General features: G+C 50.5%; 1 protein-coding gene across 1 annotated transcript in view; it reads right to left on the bottom strand.

Moving 5' to 3' along the window:
• The window catches only part of LOC311531889 (uncharacterized protein), a gene marked incomplete at its 5' end in the record, with an annotated part of 258086 nt that overhangs the window by 23609 nt on the left and 214171 nt on the right, over positions 1-20306 (bottom strand). Inside the window, 12 exons of the mRNA XM_084649723.1 lie at positions 673-780; positions 1164-1217; positions 6462-6569; positions 7657-7710; positions 8525-8578; positions 9509-9562; positions 12440-12547; positions 13260-13304; positions 17114-17158; positions 17444-17497; positions 18322-18375; positions 19444-19497. Of these exons, the coding sequence (XP_084505849.1) occupies positions 673-780; positions 1164-1217; positions 6462-6569; positions 7657-7710; positions 8525-8578; positions 9509-9562; positions 12440-12547; positions 13260-13304; positions 17114-17158; positions 17444-17497; positions 18322-18375; positions 19444-19497 (792 nt within the window). The remainder of the gene's footprint in view (positions 1-672; positions 781-1163; positions 1218-6461; positions 6570-7656; positions 7711-8524; positions 8579-9508; positions 9563-12439; positions 12548-13259; positions 13305-17113; positions 17159-17443; positions 17498-18321; positions 18376-19443; positions 19498-20306) is intronic.

The following is a 20306-nucleotide window of genomic DNA, read 5'->3' as shown; positions in this document are numbered from 1 at the left end:
GGGCAACCCCAAGAGCACACATGGAGGAGAGAGAGACTCAGGGACAAGATATTCTAAACTGGGAGCAAGAAACATGCATGGATATTGACACACCATCGAACTCAAATAGCTACAGAGAAAGAGACTCAAATTTTAGTGCTGAGACTTAAAGGCACATAAAGGAGAAACCCTCCTGGTTGTGTGTCAAGTGACCCTCTGGCTCAAAATCTGGACTTTTTGCCAGCTGATAGTTCTGGCACAAAACCGCGCATAACGTCAGCACCTTGAACATGTCAGTGTGAAAACTGCTCTTTGTCAGAATGAAATTTCTAATTTGAAAAGCCCTGACACCATCTCATTTGGTCAAAAAGAGGAAAATGTGTTAAAATAGCCCATTTTTGCTCACAAATGCATGTATTTTTTTGGAGGGGGGGAGGTGCAAGCTCCTCACCCCCAAATTGGACTAATTTGGTGAAACCAAAAAATCACATAAACCTCTCCCATTCTGGTGGCTTTCCAATTTCCCTGTGAATGTTTTGCATGGTCCTTGACAAACTCCTAGTTTCCTGCTGGGTGACCAAGAACTCTCCTGTATACAGAGATAGACCTAAACTCCCACCCTCATGGGAAATCCTGGGATTCCTGCCAGGTCCCAGTGACCCACATGGAGAGAGGAGTCCTCGCTGTACTTGCCAGTAAACCTTCTTGCCCCTTCTCTCCTTTAAGTCCCTTTTCACCAGTTTTTCCCATAATGGCATCTGGTCCAGGCATTCCAGGAGGGCCCCCAGGGCCAGCGTCACCCTGTTCATTAGTGGAAACAGATGCGTTACTACAAAGACCTGAATGAGTAAAATCAACTGCAGTTAAATGAGCCAACAATTAAATGGCATCTAAATTAACACTTAATGCATGTTTTAAACTCATCTTAGATGCCAAGCATGGAGGCCTACATCATTAACACACAAGAAAGAGGATTATAAAAATCCTGGTTTTATTCGTAAATCTCAGCCTTAAAACTACAGCCCTCCTGTGGCATCTCTGTAAGCCTGCGTGGCACATCTCCAGCATCTCATCTGGGGACCAATAGACACTTTACTAAGGTGTGTGAGAGAAAGGGGCTGAGCAGGCCATGAGTGGCAATGTAGGGTCTCAACGGGAAAACATACAAGAAGAGATCTCCCCACCTTTTCGCCCTTGGGCCCGGGCTCCCCCATATCTCCGGGATCCCCGATGTCACCCTGCAAAGAAGGAGAAGCAAACTCTTTAGCCCCAGTTCAGTGAGCACCCATGTTCTGTACCAGGTGCGTCTTCTCTATGCTCATCAGTCCCTGAAGATTGAGGCCTCTCACACTGACTCTCCATGGACTTCATTGCTACAGCAAAACATTCTTCAGCTTGCGATATGAATTCTGGTGAAGGTGTTGTAGGCACCACAAAGTCATAAAAATGTAGGGCTGGAAGGGACCTCGAGAAGTCATCAAGAGCAGCCCCCATGCGCTGAGGCAGAACCAAGTAAACTTAGACCATCTCAAATAGGTGTATGGCCAACCTGTTCTTAACCAACAATGACGGGGATTCCACAACCTCCCTCGGAAGACGAGTGCGAACTTAATCACTCATGGTTAGAGAGTTTTTCCAGACATTTAATCTAAATCTCCCTTGCTACAGACTAAGCCAATTACTTCTTGTCCTACATAGACATAGAGAACAATTAATCACAGTCCTCTTTATATTAGCCCTGAAAGTTGAACCTAGACAATTTCAGACTGGAAATAAGGTGCACATTTTGAACAATGAGATCATTTAACCACTGGAACAATTTATCAAGGGGCATGGTGGATTCTCCTTCCCCAAACATTTTTAAATCAAGATCAGATGTTTTCTCTAAAAGATCTGCTCCAGTTCAAACAGGAATTAATTCAAGGAGGTCCTATGGTGTGTTTTGCAGGAGGTCAGACTTGATGATCACAATGGTCACTTCTTGCCTTATAATCTATTAATATGAATCTATGTGTTGTGATACAGGAGAGCCAGGGAGCAGTAGTAGAGTGCTAGAGGGGTAATATATAACCCCAAGGCTAATTAAGGCGTGGTTCCCTGTAGACTAGGGAGGGTGGCTACAGGTTAATTAGAGAACCTGCAGTCAATTAAGGCCCTGTCAGGAACCTAATAAAACCCCCCTGCTTCAGGCAGTCAGGGAGAAGGAGAAAGGACTGGAGCTTAGAGGTGTGTTGAGAGACTTGAAAGATCAGAGAACTGAAGTAAGGGAGACCCTCCCGCAGAGTCTAAGGACTGAAGGTACCCCGCCCAAGGGGGAAGAGGGTAAGAATCCACAGGGGTTGAGAGGGGCTGGGACTCAGAGTGAGGAGCAAACCCAGAGCCCTCCCCCATTTCCCTCCTCTACCACCTTCCCGGGCCACTAGTGGGGACCAAAAGAAATCTGATGAGGTTCAACAAGGACAAGTGCAGAGTCCGGCACTTAGGATGGAAGAATCCCATGCACCTCTACAGACTAGGGCCCGAATGGCTCGGCAGCAGTTCTGCGGAAAAGGACCTAGGGGTTACAGTGGCTGAGAAGCTGGATATGAGTCAAGCCAATGGCATTTTGGGATGTATAAGTAGGGGCATTGCCAGCAGATCAAGGGACGTGATCATTCCCCTCTATTCAACATTGGTGAGGCCTCATCTGGAGTACTGTGTCTAGTTTTGGGCCCCACACTACAAGAAGGATGTGGAAAAATTGGAAAATGTCCAGCGGAGGGCAACAAAAATGATTAGGGGTCTGGAACACATGACTTAGGAGAGGCTGAGGGAACTGGGATTGTTTAGTCTGCAGAAGAGAAAAATGAGGGGGATTTGATAGCTGCTTTCAACTACCTGAAAGGGGGTTCCAAAGAGGATGGATCTAGACTGTTCTCAGTGGTAGCTGATGACAGAACAAGGAGTAATGGTCTCAAGTTGCAGTGGGGGAGGTTTAGGTTGGATATTAGGAAAAACTTTTTCACTCGGAGAGTGGTGAAACACTGGAATGCGTTACCTAGGGAGGTGGTGGAATCTCCTTCCTTTTAGGATTTTAAGATCAGGCTTGACAAAGCCCTAGCTGGGATGATTTAGTTGGGGATTGGTCCTGCTTTGAGCAGGGGGTGGGACTAGATGACCTCCTGAGGTCCCTTCCAACCCTGATATTCTATGATTCTGTGACCTCAGCGGCCCAAGAGCAGGGGCAAGGGGTGGCGTCTTAGCCTCCGTGCCAAAAAAAGCCCAGGACCTACCATACTAACATCTGCCATCTTGTCACAGTGTTTACCTACCATCCTGGCCACTATGGATGTAGAAGCCCTCTACACCAACATTCCACACAAAGATGGACTACAAGCCGTCAAGAACACTATCCCCGATAATGTCACGGCTAACCTGGTGGCTGAACTTTGTGACTTTGTCCTTACCCATAACTACTTCACATTTGGGGACAATGTATACCTTCAGATCAGCGGCACTGCTATGGGTACCCGCATGGCCCCACAGTATGCCAACATTTTTATGGCTGATTTAGAACAATGCTTCCTCAGCTCTCGTCCCCTAAAGCCCCTACTCTACTTGCGCTATATTGATGACATCTTCATCATCTGGACCCATGGAAAAGAAGCCCTTGAGGAATTCCACCATGATTTCAACAATTTCCATCCCACCACCAACCTCAGCCTGGTCCAGTCCACACAAGAGATCCACTTCCTGGACACTACAGTGCTAATAAACAATGGTCACATAAACACCACCCTATACCGGAAACCTACTGACCGCTATTCCTACCTGCATGCCTCCAGCTTTCACCCTGACCACACCACACGATCCATCGTCTACAGCCAAGCTCTGCGATACAACCGCATTTGCTCCAACCCCTCAGACAGAGACAAACACCTACAAGATCTCTGTCAAGCTTTCTTACAACTACAATACCCACCTGCAGAAGTAAAGAAACAGATTGATAGAGCCAGAAGAGTTCCCAGAAGTCACCTACTACAGGACAGGCCTAACAAAGAAAATAACAGAACGCCACTAGCCGTCACCTTCAGCCCCCAACTAAAACCCCTCCAACGCATTATTAAGGATCTACAACCTATCCTAAAGGATGACCCAACACTCTCACAAATCTTGGGAGACAGGCCAGTCCTTGCCTACAGACAGCCCCGCAACCTGAAGCAAATACTCACCAACAACCACACACCACACAACATAACCACTAACCCAGGAACTTATCCTTGCAACAAAGCCCGTTGCCAATTGTGCCCACATATCTATTCAGGGGACACCATCACAGGGCCTAATAACATCAGCCACACTATCAGAGGCTCGTTCACCTGCACATCCACCAATGTGATATATGCCATCATGTGCCAGCAATGCCCCTCTGCCATGTACATTGGTCAAACTGGACAGTCTCTACGTAAAAGAATAAATGGACACAAATCAGATGTCAAGAATTATAACATTCATAAACCAGTCGGAGAACACTTCAATCTCTCTGGTCACGCGATCACAGACATGAAGGTCGCTATCTTAAAACAAAAAAACTTCAAATCCAGACTCCAGCGAGAAACTGCTGAATTGGAATTCATTTGCAAATTGGATACTATTAATTTAGGCTTAAATAGAGACTTGGAGTGGCTAAGTCATTATGCAAGGTAGCCTGTTTCCTCTTGTTTTTTCCCCCCCCCCCCCCCCGGATGTTCTGGTTTAACTTGGATCTTAACTTGAAGAGTGGTCAGTTTGGTTGAGCTATTACCAGCAGGAGAGTGAGTTTGTGTGTGTATGGGGGTGGGGGGGATGTGAGAAAACCTGGATTTGTGCAGGAAATAGCCCAACTTGATTGTCATGCACATTGTGTAAAGAGTTGTCACTTTGGATGGGCTAACACCAGCAGGAGAGTGAATTTGTGTGGGGGGGTGGAGGGTGAGAAAACCTGGATTTGTGCTGGAAATGGCCCACCTGATGATCACTTTAGATAAGCTATTACCAGCAGGACAGTGGGGTGGGAATAGGTATTGTTTCATATTCTCTGTGTATATATAAAGCCTGCTGCAGTTTCCACGATATGCATCCGATGAAGTGAGCTGTAGCTCACGAAAGCTTATGCTCTAATAAATTGGTTAGTCTCTAAGGTGCCACAAGTACTCCTTTTCTTTTTACCTACAGCCAGGCTTCCTTCTATCCCACAGTCCCCAGGACAACACTGGAGTCTATTTTGTATGCAATTCACTTGTGTAATTTTGACCAGCAGGAGTTATTATCACATCCAAGTAGCATCTTCTATCCCTTGGCCCTGGCAGAGAGATCTGCCTGCTCTGACATTGCCGCAGGATGGAATTCCAGTGGTTTGTAACAGAGTTTTAGAGCTGGGGCAGTTTCTTTAGACTCATTTGTAGCACTGCTGTGCCTCTGGGGTGGGCAGGGTGGTGGTTTTGATATTACACAGCAGATGCAGAGTGGATATCGAGGTGAAATGGTTTGAAATTGCCACGTCCACGCCAAAGCAAGCAGGAGATGGGAGCAGAGGGGGCTGGTGCATAATCTTACATGGCCTTGGCCCCTCACGAGCAAGTGGAAAGGGTTGCTATACAGGGAAGTTCAGAAACCCAAGGACAAATCCCAAATACCCATCACCAGGTATAGTCGGCCCCCAATTTTCCATTTTAAATGGAAAATTGGGTTTTCAATATGAGAATTTTCACAAAAAGTGTCAAATTTCCTTTAAAAAATTAAAATAAAATGAGTTTTGGTTGGAAAACTGAAAATAAAATTTTCTTTTGGCTGAACTCCTGCCCCAACCCCACCCCCACCCCCTCCTGTTTTCAACGAAAATGATTTTTCAGAAAGAAAAAGTTTCTTGTGAGAAATCAAAATTGCCAACAGAAAGGAAAAAAAAAATTCCCATCAAGCTCTCTCTGACGTTCATTTAACCTAAAATGTACGAACCCTGTTCCTAGTGCCACGCCCAGACATTACTTGTACTGCTACCCATCGGGGTAGGATCTGAGCAGCTTCCATTTAAAGTCAATGGTTGTAGCAAAGTTCCTAGTGACTTCATGATGTCTCTGCCTCTTCTTCCTTTCCTGGGTCAAAACTCTGCTTGCTACCACTGCAAGTAACATCCTGTCCCGAGAGGAGCAGGAAATATAAATACGGAAAATAAGCTGGTAGAGAGGGCCAGTGCTGGTCCCCAGCTGCAGATCAGAGAGTGCTACTCCCTATGGGGCCGTGCCGCCCTCTCCCCGCACCCTGACAAGACCTCCCCAAGCCCATCTCAGAGCCCTCAGTTTAGCTAGGTCTAATAATCCAGCCATCCAAATAATTCCTCCCTGGTTGCTCAATCTCGCTCCCCACTCGCGGATCACAATGATCACAACTGCAGCCTTCTCTAGTAGGTTACAGTGACACGGCTACCATGGTGATGGGCCACCTGTCAGAGAAGGCCGGAAGTGTACCTCTTGTCCTAGTTCCCCAGGTGCCCCGGGGTCTCCCTTCAGCCCTTCCTCTCCTGGCTCCCCAGAGCCTCCATTGACACCTGGAGCCCCTGGGATTCCTGCCTCTCCCTGGAAAAGAGGAAGATGACAAGTATTATTATCCAGCCAACCTTACCAGCTGTGTTCTGGATATCTGCTGATTGTCAGTATAAATCATTAATGCCTCAGCAATCAGATAGATCCTGACATCTGGATGCAGGGGGTAAGGCTGGTGGGTTTCCATTCCAGCAGACACTTGCTATAATTTGTAACAACAAACAGAGGAAAATTCCCAAGAAGAGTAACTTAGACATGTGGACTGGGGTTTCCTGAAGGATGATGGTCCTCCCCCTGAATCACAATGAGAGAACAAGAAGGCTAACTGCTGAGGCTGTCTGGGGAGGGTGGATTCCGGAGAACAGTGATTATTTACCAGGCACAAAACAGTAAATGAATGATAATAAAGCAAAACGACAGCCGCCGGAGGCTGGCGTCTTCTGTCGACTGCCATGGATGGAACACTCTCTCCCCAGTGCACTGCAGGAGTTAGGTGCCCAACTCCCACTGGAAAAAAAAAATCTATGAGAACTGGGCACCTAACTCCTTTAGACGCTTCTGAAAATCTTGCCCGTGTGCACTGACGATAATGATGGATGAACCGCAAACACTGGAAGGCTTGGCTGTTTATTCCAAACACGACAACCGTGCCAACTGGCCTCGGAAAGCCCGAGTGCTCATGTTTTCTGGTAGTGGTAGCCAGTGCCGCTCTGTATGCAGGGTGGAAAACCTGTCAGTAAAACTCACGGGTGTGTTTTCATTGTGCAAGCAGAGCACGGCATGAAAAGGGAACTAAGTGAGGGCTCTTTCATTTGCAACAGCCTAAGCAGCGGTTAGTAACATGGGTAAGGATGATTTTTTTTTTTAAAATGCCTGATTATTAATTGTAGGTTAAGGCCTCCCTTTAAGTTTCAGTTTCTGCACGCTCTAGAACCACAGATACAGAATGAGCATCAAAGCGTGTATCTGAGCACAGGGATTCCTGCAGCAACTTGAGTTCCAAAGCACCGTGGGGGAATTTTCTCCAGGCTTCTGCCCACAAATTCAGGTCAGGAATTAGCATTGCCTCAAGGATTTCAGCTTCCTAAACCAGGTTTTAGAACTCATCTTAAGTACTGACCTGCTCCCCTTTGGACCCAGGCTGACCTTCCACTCCAGGGAGTCCCGGGGAACCCTACGGAGGGAAAAATAGATCAGCTCAAACGTTTTAAGAGTTTATGTACCCTATGGTAGCGTACACTGAATAGCGACACACCTGCGACTCAGCGCTGCTAGAACAAGAACAGGGCTTCGTGGTGGGCAATCTTGGAAGTCGCCCAGTAGATGAAAACTGAGAGAGGACACCCAGGGGAGTTACAGCTGAATATCCCCAGTTGGCCTTCTTTTGGGCAGGTTGTCAAGGTGATGGAAGCCATCTTGGCTGACACACCAGGGACTGAAACGGGGACCTCCAGAGCCAAAAGCTTGAGCTAAAGAGCCACAACTGCCCAGCTGGGGCTGTTACAGACTCTGAGTGGGACCTGTAACACACACTCAACACCAGATTACACCAAATCCTGCCTTGCAGACATATTATTTGGCTGAAGGCCTGCCCTAAGGCAGCACTAATACTTAACTCTGATAACTTAGATGACAAAGTCTCAACTCTCACAGCTTTCCTTTGGAACAAGCAGCCCTCAAACGCTACTGCTCCCGCCAGCTGGAAGCCAAGGGGAATGGAAAAGTCCAGAGAGAGGGACATTAAAAAGGGGACAGAGGACATGATTTCCTGACCTATTTACCAGTATTGCCTGGTGGATTGAGCACTGGACTGGGACTCAAAAGACATGGGTTCTAGTCCCAGCTCTGCTACTGGCCTGTTGGGTGACCTTGGGCACATCACTGCACTGCTCTGTGCCTCAGTTTCCCTCTTCATAAAACACGGATAATGATCCTTTGAGATCGAAGGATGAAAAGTGCTATAGAAGAGCTAGGCATTACCACCCTACCTGCTCTCCATCCAGGCCTCTGATGCCAGCTTCTCCCGGCTCTCCCACTTCACCCTAAAGAAACAAGACATTCAACAGAGCAACTAATCTTAGTGAGGGTTTGCACCGAGGAGTCTCCATCCTTCAAGCTTTTGAATGGTCTGAACTTAGTATCACCAAGCTGTGACATCTGAGCACAGACATGCTGGGAGAGTTTGCAGAGTTTTACTCCCCATTGTAGCAGATGTTCCTACCTACATTTCTCCATTTAGTATTCTGACCCCCACCCCAAATAATGTGGAGAGGAGGGGTTGGGGGGTGTGCATTAGTGCATCCCAGCCTGGGCAGGTATCCCCCATTAAGAAGGAATAGCACTCATCTGGGGCATAATCAGGGCTGCTGGAGGCAAGCAAGACTCAAGAGATCTGGGGTGACTGAGGTTGGGATGCAATTCTTGAGAGGAAGGCAGAGGAGCGAGCTCCCCAGGTGGGAGAGCTCCTGGTCCATGCGAGCTCATTGCACATGGATATGTCAATGAGAAGCAAAGGGGTAAAGTTATCTGTGTTACCGGAGAGAGGCTGCTGAGGGGGCACTGGAAGGTGTGTGGGTGCTATAGCTCAACCTCCTCCTGTCCCCCAAACGCTCTCACTTTACCCTTTGGGCACAATGCAGTGTTCTCCCTACTTGGGGATTCCAGCCCCTGCCCCACAAAGACGACTGCAATCTGTTTGCCCTTGGGAGCATAATTCTAATGTGTAAGGAGAACAATTCTGTGGAGATGCACTGCGTCTTTGTCCCCATGCACTGCGTCTTGTTCCCCAACCCCCTGCAAGGATTTGAACTACAAGCATGTATGCGTGTGGGGGTGTGGATTTGTCTCTCCTCTCGGCACACATCCTTCATTAATGAACTCAGACTCTGTGCAGGCAGCGGTGCTGAATCTGTAACACTGCATCCCATGCAACTGCAGAGATGTGGAACCATGTGCCCCTTTCACCTCCTTACCTTCTCTCCTTTCTCCCCCAAAGGCCCTTCAGGCCCAGCTGGCCCTTCCTGGCCCTGTAAGAGCATGAACTGAATTAGCAATCATGTCCTAATCTGGAGAGTCCTTGCCAATCTCCGACATTGCACGCAGGAGTGGTGATAGAACATGCTGTGCACCACGCAACCCGGTGGCCAACAGGATGAGCCAGTCTTCAGCTTCTCGTTAAGGGCTTGTGTATCACCTTTGAGTGCTCTCTCACTAGATCCTGGTGCTCATGCCTCTGGCAAGCTCACACTTCCTGGCACAATCCACTGGGAAAACATCACTGCGACACCCGTCACACCCAATAACCCAGACTGAAAGAACAAGGTAGGCTGACAAAGGAGCTGAACATCAAGCCACGGGATCTGTGGGTACACAGAGTCCCTGATGGACTAAGTTTCCAACCTGGCTGCCAGAAATGCCTATCACAGACCCCCAGTGATGAGCTGCCAAAATCTTAACAACCAGTTTCCTCCTCATCCCACGAGGGGGTCGTGGCCCGCTCCTGCCCCCCGGGACTCCTGCCCCATCCAACCCCCTGCATTCCTTGATGCCCACCCCAGGGACCCCTGCCCCATCCACCCCCCTCCCCGACTGCCCCCAGAACCATGCAGGAGGGTCTCGTGGGCCACCGTAGTGGGTACCCACCCCACCCCTAAGAGCCAGAGGGACCTGCTGGGGGGTGAGGTGGGGAGTCCCGGCGGTTCTTCCCTGGGGCGGCTCCCGGAAGCATCCGGCAGGTCCCTTTGGCTCCTAGGGGCGGGGTAGCGTAGCTGGGGGGGGAGCAGCTGCTCCCCCCACTGATCACATCAAAAGTGGCACCTTAGGCGCCGACTCCAGGGGTGCTTCGGGGCTGGAGCACCCACAGGGAAAAATTAGGTGGGTGCAGAGCACCCACCAGCAGCTCCCCGCCCGACCCCAGCTCACCTCCGCACCGCCTCCACCTCCTCCCCTGAAACACCCCGCTCTGCTTCTCTGCCCCCGCCCCCTCCTCCCCAGCTTCCCGCGAATCAGCTGTTCGGCGGGAAGCCAGGGAGGGCTGAGAAGCAAGCGGCGGCTTCGCCCTCAGGCCCAGGGAGGCGGAGGTGAGCTGGGACTGGGAGCGGTTCCCCTGGGCGCCCCCCGGGTTACCTGCTGCGTCGCGGGCGGCCCTTCTCGCGACCCCCTGCCCCAGCTCACCTCTACCTCCCTGGGCCTGAGCATGAAACCGCGTCCTGCTTCTCAGTCCGCCCCGGCTTCCTGCGCGAACAGCTGATTCGCGGGAAACTGGGGTTGGGGGCGGAGAAGCAGAGCGGGATGGTGCGTTCAGGGGTGGGGGCAGAGCGGAGATGAGCTGGGGCCAGGCGGGGAGCTGCCGGTGGGTGCTCTGCACTCAACAAATTTTCCTCGTGGGTGCTCCAACCCCGGAGCACCCACGGAGTCGGCACCTAAGGCGCCACTTTTGGCCGGTTGTTAAATTTAGAGGCCCTTTTAGAACTCATGGGACAACCCGGTTCTAAAAGGGCCTCTAAATTTAACAACCGGCTCCAGCTCACCACTGCAGACCCCTCCCTATGCCTAAAAGTTGAAAATCTGGCCCCTCTACAAAGAGCTGGAGGAGGTTCCACAGCATGGCGCTCTGCTATGACTGTGAGCTAAGAGGTGCCTCAGGGGAGCCTCCTGCTGCGGCCACGGGCTACCAGAGACACAAGCAGCGAATACAAGGCAAGGCGCTGGGTTACACTCTGCCCATCCTGCATGCACAGTGGAGCGTAAGGAAGGCAGAGGCTGTTGCATGCCAATTGTAGAGAGTAACCCTGTCTTGGGGAGCTGAAGTTATTTTGCCCAAGATTTTCAAGAGTGACTAGTTATTTGGGGGTGGGGGCAACTTGAGACCCCTGAAGAGGGCCTGTTTCTCAGACAGAGCCGAGCACCTGGAAATCAGGCCCCCCTTCGAGAGTGCTCAAAAGTTGGTCTCCCCAAATCTATCACCATTTTTGAACAGTTTATCTTTTAACCTTGCACCTGGTGCCCCACCCGAGACGTGAACCATTGTTTCCATTAATGCGATGTTCAAAAATGGTGGGGTGTGACCCACCAGTGTGTTGTGAGAAGGACCAAGTGGGGGTCGGCTGTCACTGCCCACATCGCTCCCCACCCTGTGTGTGCCCCAGAAGTGCTCTCCCCGGTCCGCTCGCTTCCACTGGGCTGGGGCAGCAGGCAGTGGCATGGGGAGCAAGACCTGGACCGCAGCAGTGTGGAGGAGGCAGCCGGAACCAGCAAGTGGCCAGTCAGCCTGGGAGTGACTGCGGCCCAGCCCCGGGAAGAGAGGGGCAGCAGGTTGGGGAGAGAGAGCCAAGCAGGTGACTTGGGGTCTGAGGGCTCCTGCACTTTAAATAGCATTCCACAGCCCTGCATGACTCCTCCTAGCAAGTGGTAGTTTTCATTCTCTCTCATTGGTGGGTCCCCCAAAAAGATAAATGCACTTGGTGGGTCACCTCAGTAAAGTTTCAGAACCACTGCACTGATGTCCCTTGGCATGCCCAGATGGAGAGGGTAGGGGAAGAGTGGTGGTGCATATACCATCAAACCTGGATTTTATTAGGGCCTTGGGGGCTATCCCAAATCTTTGTCTCATAAGAGATTCAGTGCTGTAGAGCTTAGGAATGGAAATGCAGGTTACATGTCTTGGGGTAACTGCGGGGTGGGGTAAGGTACTTGGCACTCGGCAGATCTGTAGCCATGCCATACGTAACTAAGACAATAAAGCCGTGGAGCTGGAGAAGAGGAGATCTCCTTCAGCAGTTTAGCTTTGATCACATCTACCAGCTCATGGAGTACGTCTCTAATCCCGCTTACAAGTGGAGTGGCAACTGATGGTGTCATTCTCACCTTACACATCAGTCAAAGAAATCAGAATCTGTACTTACTGGGTATCCAGCTGGTCCTGCAGCCCCACTCAATCCAACAGACCCCTTCTCTCCTGGCACACCAGGCTTACCGCGGATGCCGTCTGGCCCCTGAATGCCTGGAGGCCCCTGCGCAAAGGAAAGAACAGCTATGCATCTATCTCTGCATGTAGATGGGAAGAGCTACTCTATGAATCACACACACATCAGGTGGCATTTGAGTTCCAGTAGTCAGCTACTTCGCCGAAGAGCTGAGAAGGTGAGGAGTGAAATGATTTAAAAAAAAAATCACTCGTATGTTTATAAACTGCACCATCAGAGTCCCCAGAAGTATTTAAAACGTAGCTCACAAAGGCATATTCGCCTAATACCTAATCTTCGGAATCCATCTCGCCCCCTCCCCCACTTTTGAAAAAAAAAGTTTTAAAAAGTTAGATGTTTTGCTGTGGTCAAGGATGCTGGAAAGACAAAACTTGTAGAATGCATCCTCCAGACCTCTTCTGCAGAATAAATACGGACTGACCATAAGCCAGGCAGCTTTGCCTCACACTATGATCCAGTGCACCTTACCCAGAGCTGGAGGGGTCCCCTCTGAGGGTGTGAGGGTGGTGAAGTCTCCATACCCATTCTGTCACCAGTTAGCTTGGGACACATGCTCACTGACAGCTGGACTGAGACCACCAAATCATTTTACATAGGGCAGCGCTCAGCCAAAAGATGGAAACAAATCAGTTTCTGGAGGGATGTGGATGTGCATCTTTCCAGCTCCATCAGTGTCACATGACCGGACACCAGAAGGGTGGTAACTGCATTAGCACACAGCTATCTGTCTTCTACTTACCAGCAGTCCCGGAAGTCCTCTAGGACCTGGGTCTCCCAGTCTCCCCTGAAACAAAGAGGTCATACACTGCTTAATAGTAGAAGGTGAGATGCTCCCACCTAGGCACAGAGACCACCTGTCTCAAAGAGGGGGAATGCAATCAGCTTTTCCATAATGCAAACAGAACACACACAGTTTAATTCAGGTGGGGCCCCTGCAGCGGTCTGCCACCAACATAACGAATGTCTCCAACAAGCACAGAGCCTTTGATAAGTGCCACGTCCCAGGGGCCTATGTTTGCAAAGAGACGAGGGTATCTATTCACTTGTTAACCCTATGTAACACAAAACTACTGTTTCTCTTCTAGTCTCTACGCCTTCTTCTACTTTGCTCACCACTGTAGTATCTCAGCACCTTGCAGCAGTGCATTAAGTAACGTGACTACAGACTGGTCACATGTCTGTGGTTCTCTCATCCTCTCCCCAGGGGAGACACGTGTGCACTGAAGTGTCTTGCTGAGTCTGGAAAATCAGGAGCAGGGAACACGTGCTTGTGCTTTGCTCTCGTGGGATTGAACTGAAAGAACCCCACAGAATCCCTGCCCGTGGTTCATGTGTTGCAGGGCCAATTGTAACCAAGGAGGGAGAGAAATGCACTGGCTCAGGCCAAGCCGAACTAAGGACACAAGATGGAAATGTCGGTAACTTTATTGCTGAAAAATATACTCAGTATGTCGAGGGTACACCGCAGCTTCGACCTGCAGTATTTGAAATGGAGGTCAGTGTGTGTTAACTGTCTTCATGACTCCTCTCCCAAGCTGCAAACCTTCTCAGGTGCAACGAGGGATCAGAACATGTTCAGATGAGTAGCTGAAACGGGGAGCAGCTGCATTCTGCTGCATGGCACGGCCTCCATTTACAGATTATAAAGGATTCTGAACAGTAAAATCTAATTTAAAGACGGTTTCTCACATTGTGAATTCAATCAATCAGAAAACCGCATTCTAGCACTTGCATTCTGCAGAGGTGAGACTGGAACTGAAGGCCTCGGAGATCCCAGTTCCATACCTTTTCCTTGAGACTCCAAGATAGCTGGGGAGGGAGTCTGTTACGCATACCCCAGTGCCTATGGGGAGGGAGTCTGTTACGCATACCCCAGTGCCTATTTTTGTGGTGCAGTGGAACAGGGAGCCTGAATCAATCAAAATGCACAATGTCCCACAATCTCCGGCAGCCTCGAGAGGTCTGGCTGCCCAGAGGCCGTATGAGCTTTGACCAAAGTGGTCATACTTGGGTGCTTAAAGTTGAAAGCAGGAACTCCAGAGGGCTGATCCAAAGCCATGGGGGTGAGTGGGCATTAGTGGCCAATATTGAGAAGCTAAGGCCACAATTAGAGTCACGAAAAGAAAAGGAGGACTTGTGGCCCCTTAGAGACGCTCAAATAAATTGGTGAGTCTCTAAGGGGCCACAAGTCCTCCTGTTCTTTTCGCGGATACAGACTAACCCGGCCGCTCCTCTGAAATTAGAGTCATGTGGCTGGCGTACTGCAGAGTGCAATACCTCTTCCTGCCACAGGTGGGATTTCAGGTGCAGGAGACCTCCGGGGGTTGGAAATTTTTCGACCAAAAGGTTTTCATGGGAAAATACGGGTTCATCAAAAGCAAAACACCGTTTGCGGGAAGGCACTGGGTTTGACAGAACTTCGGTCGAGGAAGGTTTCTCAGGTCCAGGATGCAAGAGCTGGTCAAAATGAGAACGTGAGCGAGACTGCCCCAAGCTAGTTAATACCCTGCTTAGATCACTCGCCGGGGATGTGGGAGACCTAGGCTCTAGTCCCTGCTCCAAGTCAGAGGCTGGCAGGTCTTCCACATCCCAGGCGAGTACCCTCACTACGGTGCTATTGGCTACCCTGGGGCATCCCTTGCATTGCTTATTCATCAAAAACACTTCTGAAGGTCTCAGTCCCTTACGTGGAATGGGAGAAGCGCCCAAACCCTGGACAGTATTCATAGGATGGGAAAACCATTTCCTGCTCGGCTCTAAGGATACCTGGCTGCCCCCAGCTGGCCCTGCAGCATGACAGCTGCAGGCAGGAGAGGGAGGAGGCACAAAGCAGGGGACAGGGATTCTGTGGGGGCTCTTTCAGTTCAGCCCCACATGGGCAAAGCGTAGGGGGGTCTGCACGGGCTCCTTGCTGCCTCCGCTCCTCATTTCCCAGACACAGCGGCAAGCGGAGGAGAAAAGGTGGAATTCGGATCCTGCGCATGGGCTCTCTGAGCTGGAAGCAGGGAGTGTGTGGGTGTGTTACATGTGGGCACAGGGGGTCATGCTGAGCCGGGAGTGCAGGGCAGATGCGGGTCCAGAGCGGAGGAGAGGTTACGTAGTAAGACAAGTGGTTCTCAGACTCGGGGCGGGGAGGGGGGGCGCTGTCTGAGCTGGGTTGGGTTGGGGGGAGCTGAAGAGCCTGGAGGAAGTTTTGAGTTGGGAAAGAAGTGGGTTAAATAAAGGGAGAATGGAGTCACTTGGTGAAAGAGGGAGAGGGTGATGGGTAGTTTGGAGGAGGAGGAGGAGAAGTTGGGACTGGTGTAAAGGGGACACAAAGGGATGGATAATTTTCTCCCATCCTGCCCTTTACGATAAAGTTCTTCTGTACAGGGGAAAGGGAAGGGGAGTATCTTTTTCCTCTCAATTCCCCCCCAAATCTCTCTTACCCCCCTGCAGCAAAATATTTCCCCGCAAGGCTCACTAGCCCTGCATTCCAGTTTTTCCATTTGGAAACTATGATTCACCTGCACTGGAGCTGGGGGAGAGGGGAGCTGAGCAGCGTGCTCCCTGCAGCCCTACTGCCTATTTGGGGGCACCAGCTCCGTGGCAAACCCACCCCCGTCTCCATGGCACCTCGCCCGTCTTGCCAGCCTGCCCCGATCCCACCCCACCCCCGTCAACCCAGGTGACCGTATTGACGCTGCCCCCATCCTCAGGAAGTTCACACAATGCGGCACCAGCCAATCAGGTTAGCAGATGTGACAGCCAACTCCCCTTCCAAAGGGAGATATCAATCTGGCGGCTGAGCTGACGCAGCTAAAGTGTTGACACATTAATTGGAACTAAATTACCTGGGCTCAGGTGTTTCTGTCACAGTGATGGCCTCTACATGGAGCAGGAAAAAACTGGGAAGGGGGAGGGCAGCTTAGGAAGTTCCAGGGGCATTGCCTTCTCTTTGTTACTGCCCCCGGGGCTCTTGAGCACCTGCTGTTACTTGGGGGGGAGTTGTGAGCCAGCTCCTATTTGGGGTCTGCTCAGCCACTGGTAGCTGCTCCTCCGCAGGTGTGCCCTAGAAGTCATTACACTGGGCCTGTCGTGAGGGGTGGACCCCATGCCGCAATCAAGGTGGGAGGCCCCTCGTTATCTCTTTTTTTGTACCAAAATCCCTGACACAGGCTCTCATCCCCATAGGGCTCCTTTGCTCCACCTGGCTGGGCTGGGCTGGGATCCAGCCCCAGGAGGCACCCATGAACAGACGGAGACAGCTCTAACAAGCGCGCCCCTTGCCGCTTTCCACCGCTGGGGTGTCCTAGCAGAGGCACAGTAACCCTGTGGAAACCCACAGAGGGGCAAACTCAGCTCCCACCCTCCTCCTGACTGGCCTGACCACACAGGAGGCCAGGTCTGGGTGTGCAGGGCTGCTCCGGCCTCCAGCACTTAGATGCGAGCACCCAGCCCAAGGACAGCACAGTCATGGCCTCGTGGGGGCCCTGTCCGTGCCCTGACCTTTCACACCGGTGTTAAATGAGCTGGCAAAGCTGGCCGAATCCTTGCAGTACCTGGGGCATCTTGCCACATGTAAAGAGAGAGGAAAGACAGGATGGGACATACCTGTGGACCAGGGGGACCTTTCCCACCAGGTGGGCCAGGGGGAGCCTGTGTGAGGAGAGAGAGGCAGAGATCAGAGCCTGAATATTTCACCCCCCTTTTGCTGAGCGCTCACTGCACATAGGCCGGTTGGTTGAGAGGCTTTTTGACCTTCTCACCACAGAGGCTCAAGCTAACCACTTCAACAACCCGCAGGCCTGCACCAGACTTCATTTAACCGCTGGGCGCGGAAGTCACATCAGACCTATCAGTGCCCACAGAAAACAGATGGGCCCTGGAGTTCTGGGGTGTGCTACAGGCTGGTTCTACTGAGAGGCAGGGAACAATACTCACTTTGGGACCAGCTTTTCCTGGAAATCCTGGTGGGCCTCGCATTCCAGGCTCTCCCTGCAAGAAGGAGCAGAAAGAAGTTTGTTAATATTTGTTCCGCTGAAGAACCTCTTGGGTGCAGCAGCAGCCATCTCTCAGTGAAGAATGGTGAATAGGTTGAGAAGGTTAAGGAGAGTTGGTCAGAAAATAGGGGTGAGGGGGAAGCCTACACAAATGTCCTGACCAGTTCTAGAGGCGAGTGCTACTGATGTGCGTTGGTGGAGACAGGAAGCTGGAGTTTGGGAAACGATTGTAGGGTAACTTCACAGACATGAATACCAATAAGTGTGCCCAACTGATTTGAGATAGGCCAGAGTCAACACCCCAAACACCCACAAAGTTTGATCTGGGATCCAGCCTTTTTAACAGGTCCTTATAATAAGCCAAACCCAGACACTGGAAATGCAAACTCCTAAATTTCAAGGAAGTTTGGAACCCAGCAACTCAGGCCTATCTCTGTCAGTAACATGGAGTGACGAACAGATGTAGCAGGATTTCACTGTGTTCATATTGCTCCCACCCTAAATGTCTGTTCTACAGCCATTTCCCCTCTGAATTCAAAACCACCACCACTTTCTTTTAAATCCAACTTTGGTCCGCCAGGAAATGAATGGGGAGGTGGGTGGGGGAAGGAGCATAAGCAGCACAAGAGATACCAGAGATACTGGAAGAACAGTACAGTCGGATCCTGCAGAGGCTAATCCTACACCCTGTTCCTAGCACTGGAAGTAGATCGTTTTCTCCACAGTCACTGCCCCAGTAAATGGCAAAGAAAAACCTCTTTGCAGGTCATCCAAGAGTTCCCAACAATCTTCATCTTTGTAGCTCTTTCACGGTCCTACCTTTTCACCCATGGGTCCTGGCTTTCCTCTGTCACCAACAGGTCCTGGGTAGCCCTGGGACAGAAAGCCATTGATACTGGTCAGTTAAGGCTGACACACTGTATTCTCTCTCAGTGAGAGGGATGAAATGGAGGAAGCTAGCAGCCTATGGATGGCGGTGCTCATGTCCGAGATGTGGCACCAGACGTCCAGAAGAGGTGGTGGTCATCACACAGGTTAAGGTTTCACACACCTGCCTCTGTTTATTTGGCCTTTTCTCAAATTAACCACCTTACCTTAAACCAACCTTAACAATCTCTTACAAATGAGAGTCTTGTGGCCCTCCAGCTGCTTTGGCCAGCAGTGCCATGCCTAGCTGGCTACCCCTCAGACATTTAACGCTGCCCCCTTCCCACTGGATTAGGAGAACCTCATGAGAGCACTGAAAATGGTCACTCAAAAACTAGACCACACCCCTCCCGCCGCCAGAATGGGATGTGCTAGTCCTGAGTATCATTCTGCTTATTCAAATAGCACACAGCTGGGGTGAAGAGGGGCTCAGCAGGGCAGACGGTGCCCATTCAGCTTATTTATTTAGCCAGAGAAGAAGGCGAGATCTTGTGGGGAAAGAGGCTGTATGTGAAGCTGTATGTGCCTCACTTTAACCCGGGGATCAGGGCCGAGAGCTGCACAACGCAACATGAGGGTTTCCAAACCTCCCCTCAAAGCAACAAGGTGGAAGTCACCAAACCTCTTCTGGGCAGACCCATGATTCAGGTCTGGGACTACTAGAGGAAGGGGGTTAGTTCTGCCACGCCAGTAGGGGGGCAATAAGCTAGTATTGGAAAACTGGCCTGAACGAAGCCAGCCATTCTCACTGACTTGCGCCCTGTTCCTTGCACAGAGGAAATTCCAGGGATATACCCAGTGTAGCCAATGGTGCACAGCTGGGCCGGGCCTGTAACTCTATAAAAGCCCCTTACACTGAATGTCAGAGGTGCCAGGTGCCTCTGTGCCTCCCTTCCGGGCAGCTATTTTTTTCCAAGCTCACCCTCTCTCTGCCTCTGCCCCATATGTGCTCAAACAGCTGCCTGCTTGTTGCTAGGCCTCATTTTGCACTGGGAACAGACGGGTATCACTTACATACATCCCGACAGGTCCTTGCAATCCTTCCAAGCCAAGTTTACCAGGCAGCCCCTGACCGGAAAGAAACGAAAAATGTAACAAATGCAGCAAGACTGGCTTCAATACAGATGGTGCCAACGTCAGCATGGAAGGAGCAGTAAAAGATGACCAAGAACTAGGGTGCATAGATCTCACCAGCTAAAAGCTCATCCAAACAGACATTGTCTTTTATGGGTCTAATCCTAAAAGGTGCTGAGCACTTGCAACTCCTGTTGGCTTCAGTGAGGACTGTGGATATTCGGAGTCAGGCTCCAAAAGGACAAGTTATAGAGTTGTACCAATATCTGATTCTTTGATTTGGCCACTACACTCCACCCCCCAACAATTGTTTTGGGTCGAACAAAGCGTTTCATTTAATGTGAGGGGTTTTTAACCATTTTTCTTTCTTTCTTGAATTTAAGAGCATTGATGTTAAACTCAAAACAGCCAGTTTTGATATTTTTTCCTGACTGAAACAATTTGGTGAGTTCGACATAGATTCGCACGGTGTTTTGGTCGACTCAAATCTTCATCTTTCCTCCAAAAAAAAGTTGTCCAAAACCTGCCACCCAGCTCCAGTGTTCAGCCAGGTGCAATGTTGGGCCATCTGGGGAAATCAAAGCTAGCAACACAGACTGCACCATGGGAAGGGGAAAAGTGGCAGAGCTTCTTCTCTCTGCAGAGAGCCAAGACAGGTAATTCAAGAGGTCACATGGCCTGAGGCAGCTGGGACTGTGCGTATTGGGAGATAAAAGAAAATACATAAAGGCTCCTCTGGCTCAGAGCCAGCAAGAGCCTGAGCTGGAACGTGTTGATATCCAGCTAATATGTAATGAGCCCTT

This window comes from Lepidochelys olivacea (assembly GCF_965140295.1).
Source record: "Lepidochelys olivacea isolate rLepOli2 genome assembly, chromosome: 16".
NCBI lineage: Eukaryota > Metazoa > Chordata > Testudines > Cheloniidae > Lepidochelys > Lepidochelys olivacea.
This window is presented reverse-complemented; position numbering and strand designations above follow the sequence as displayed.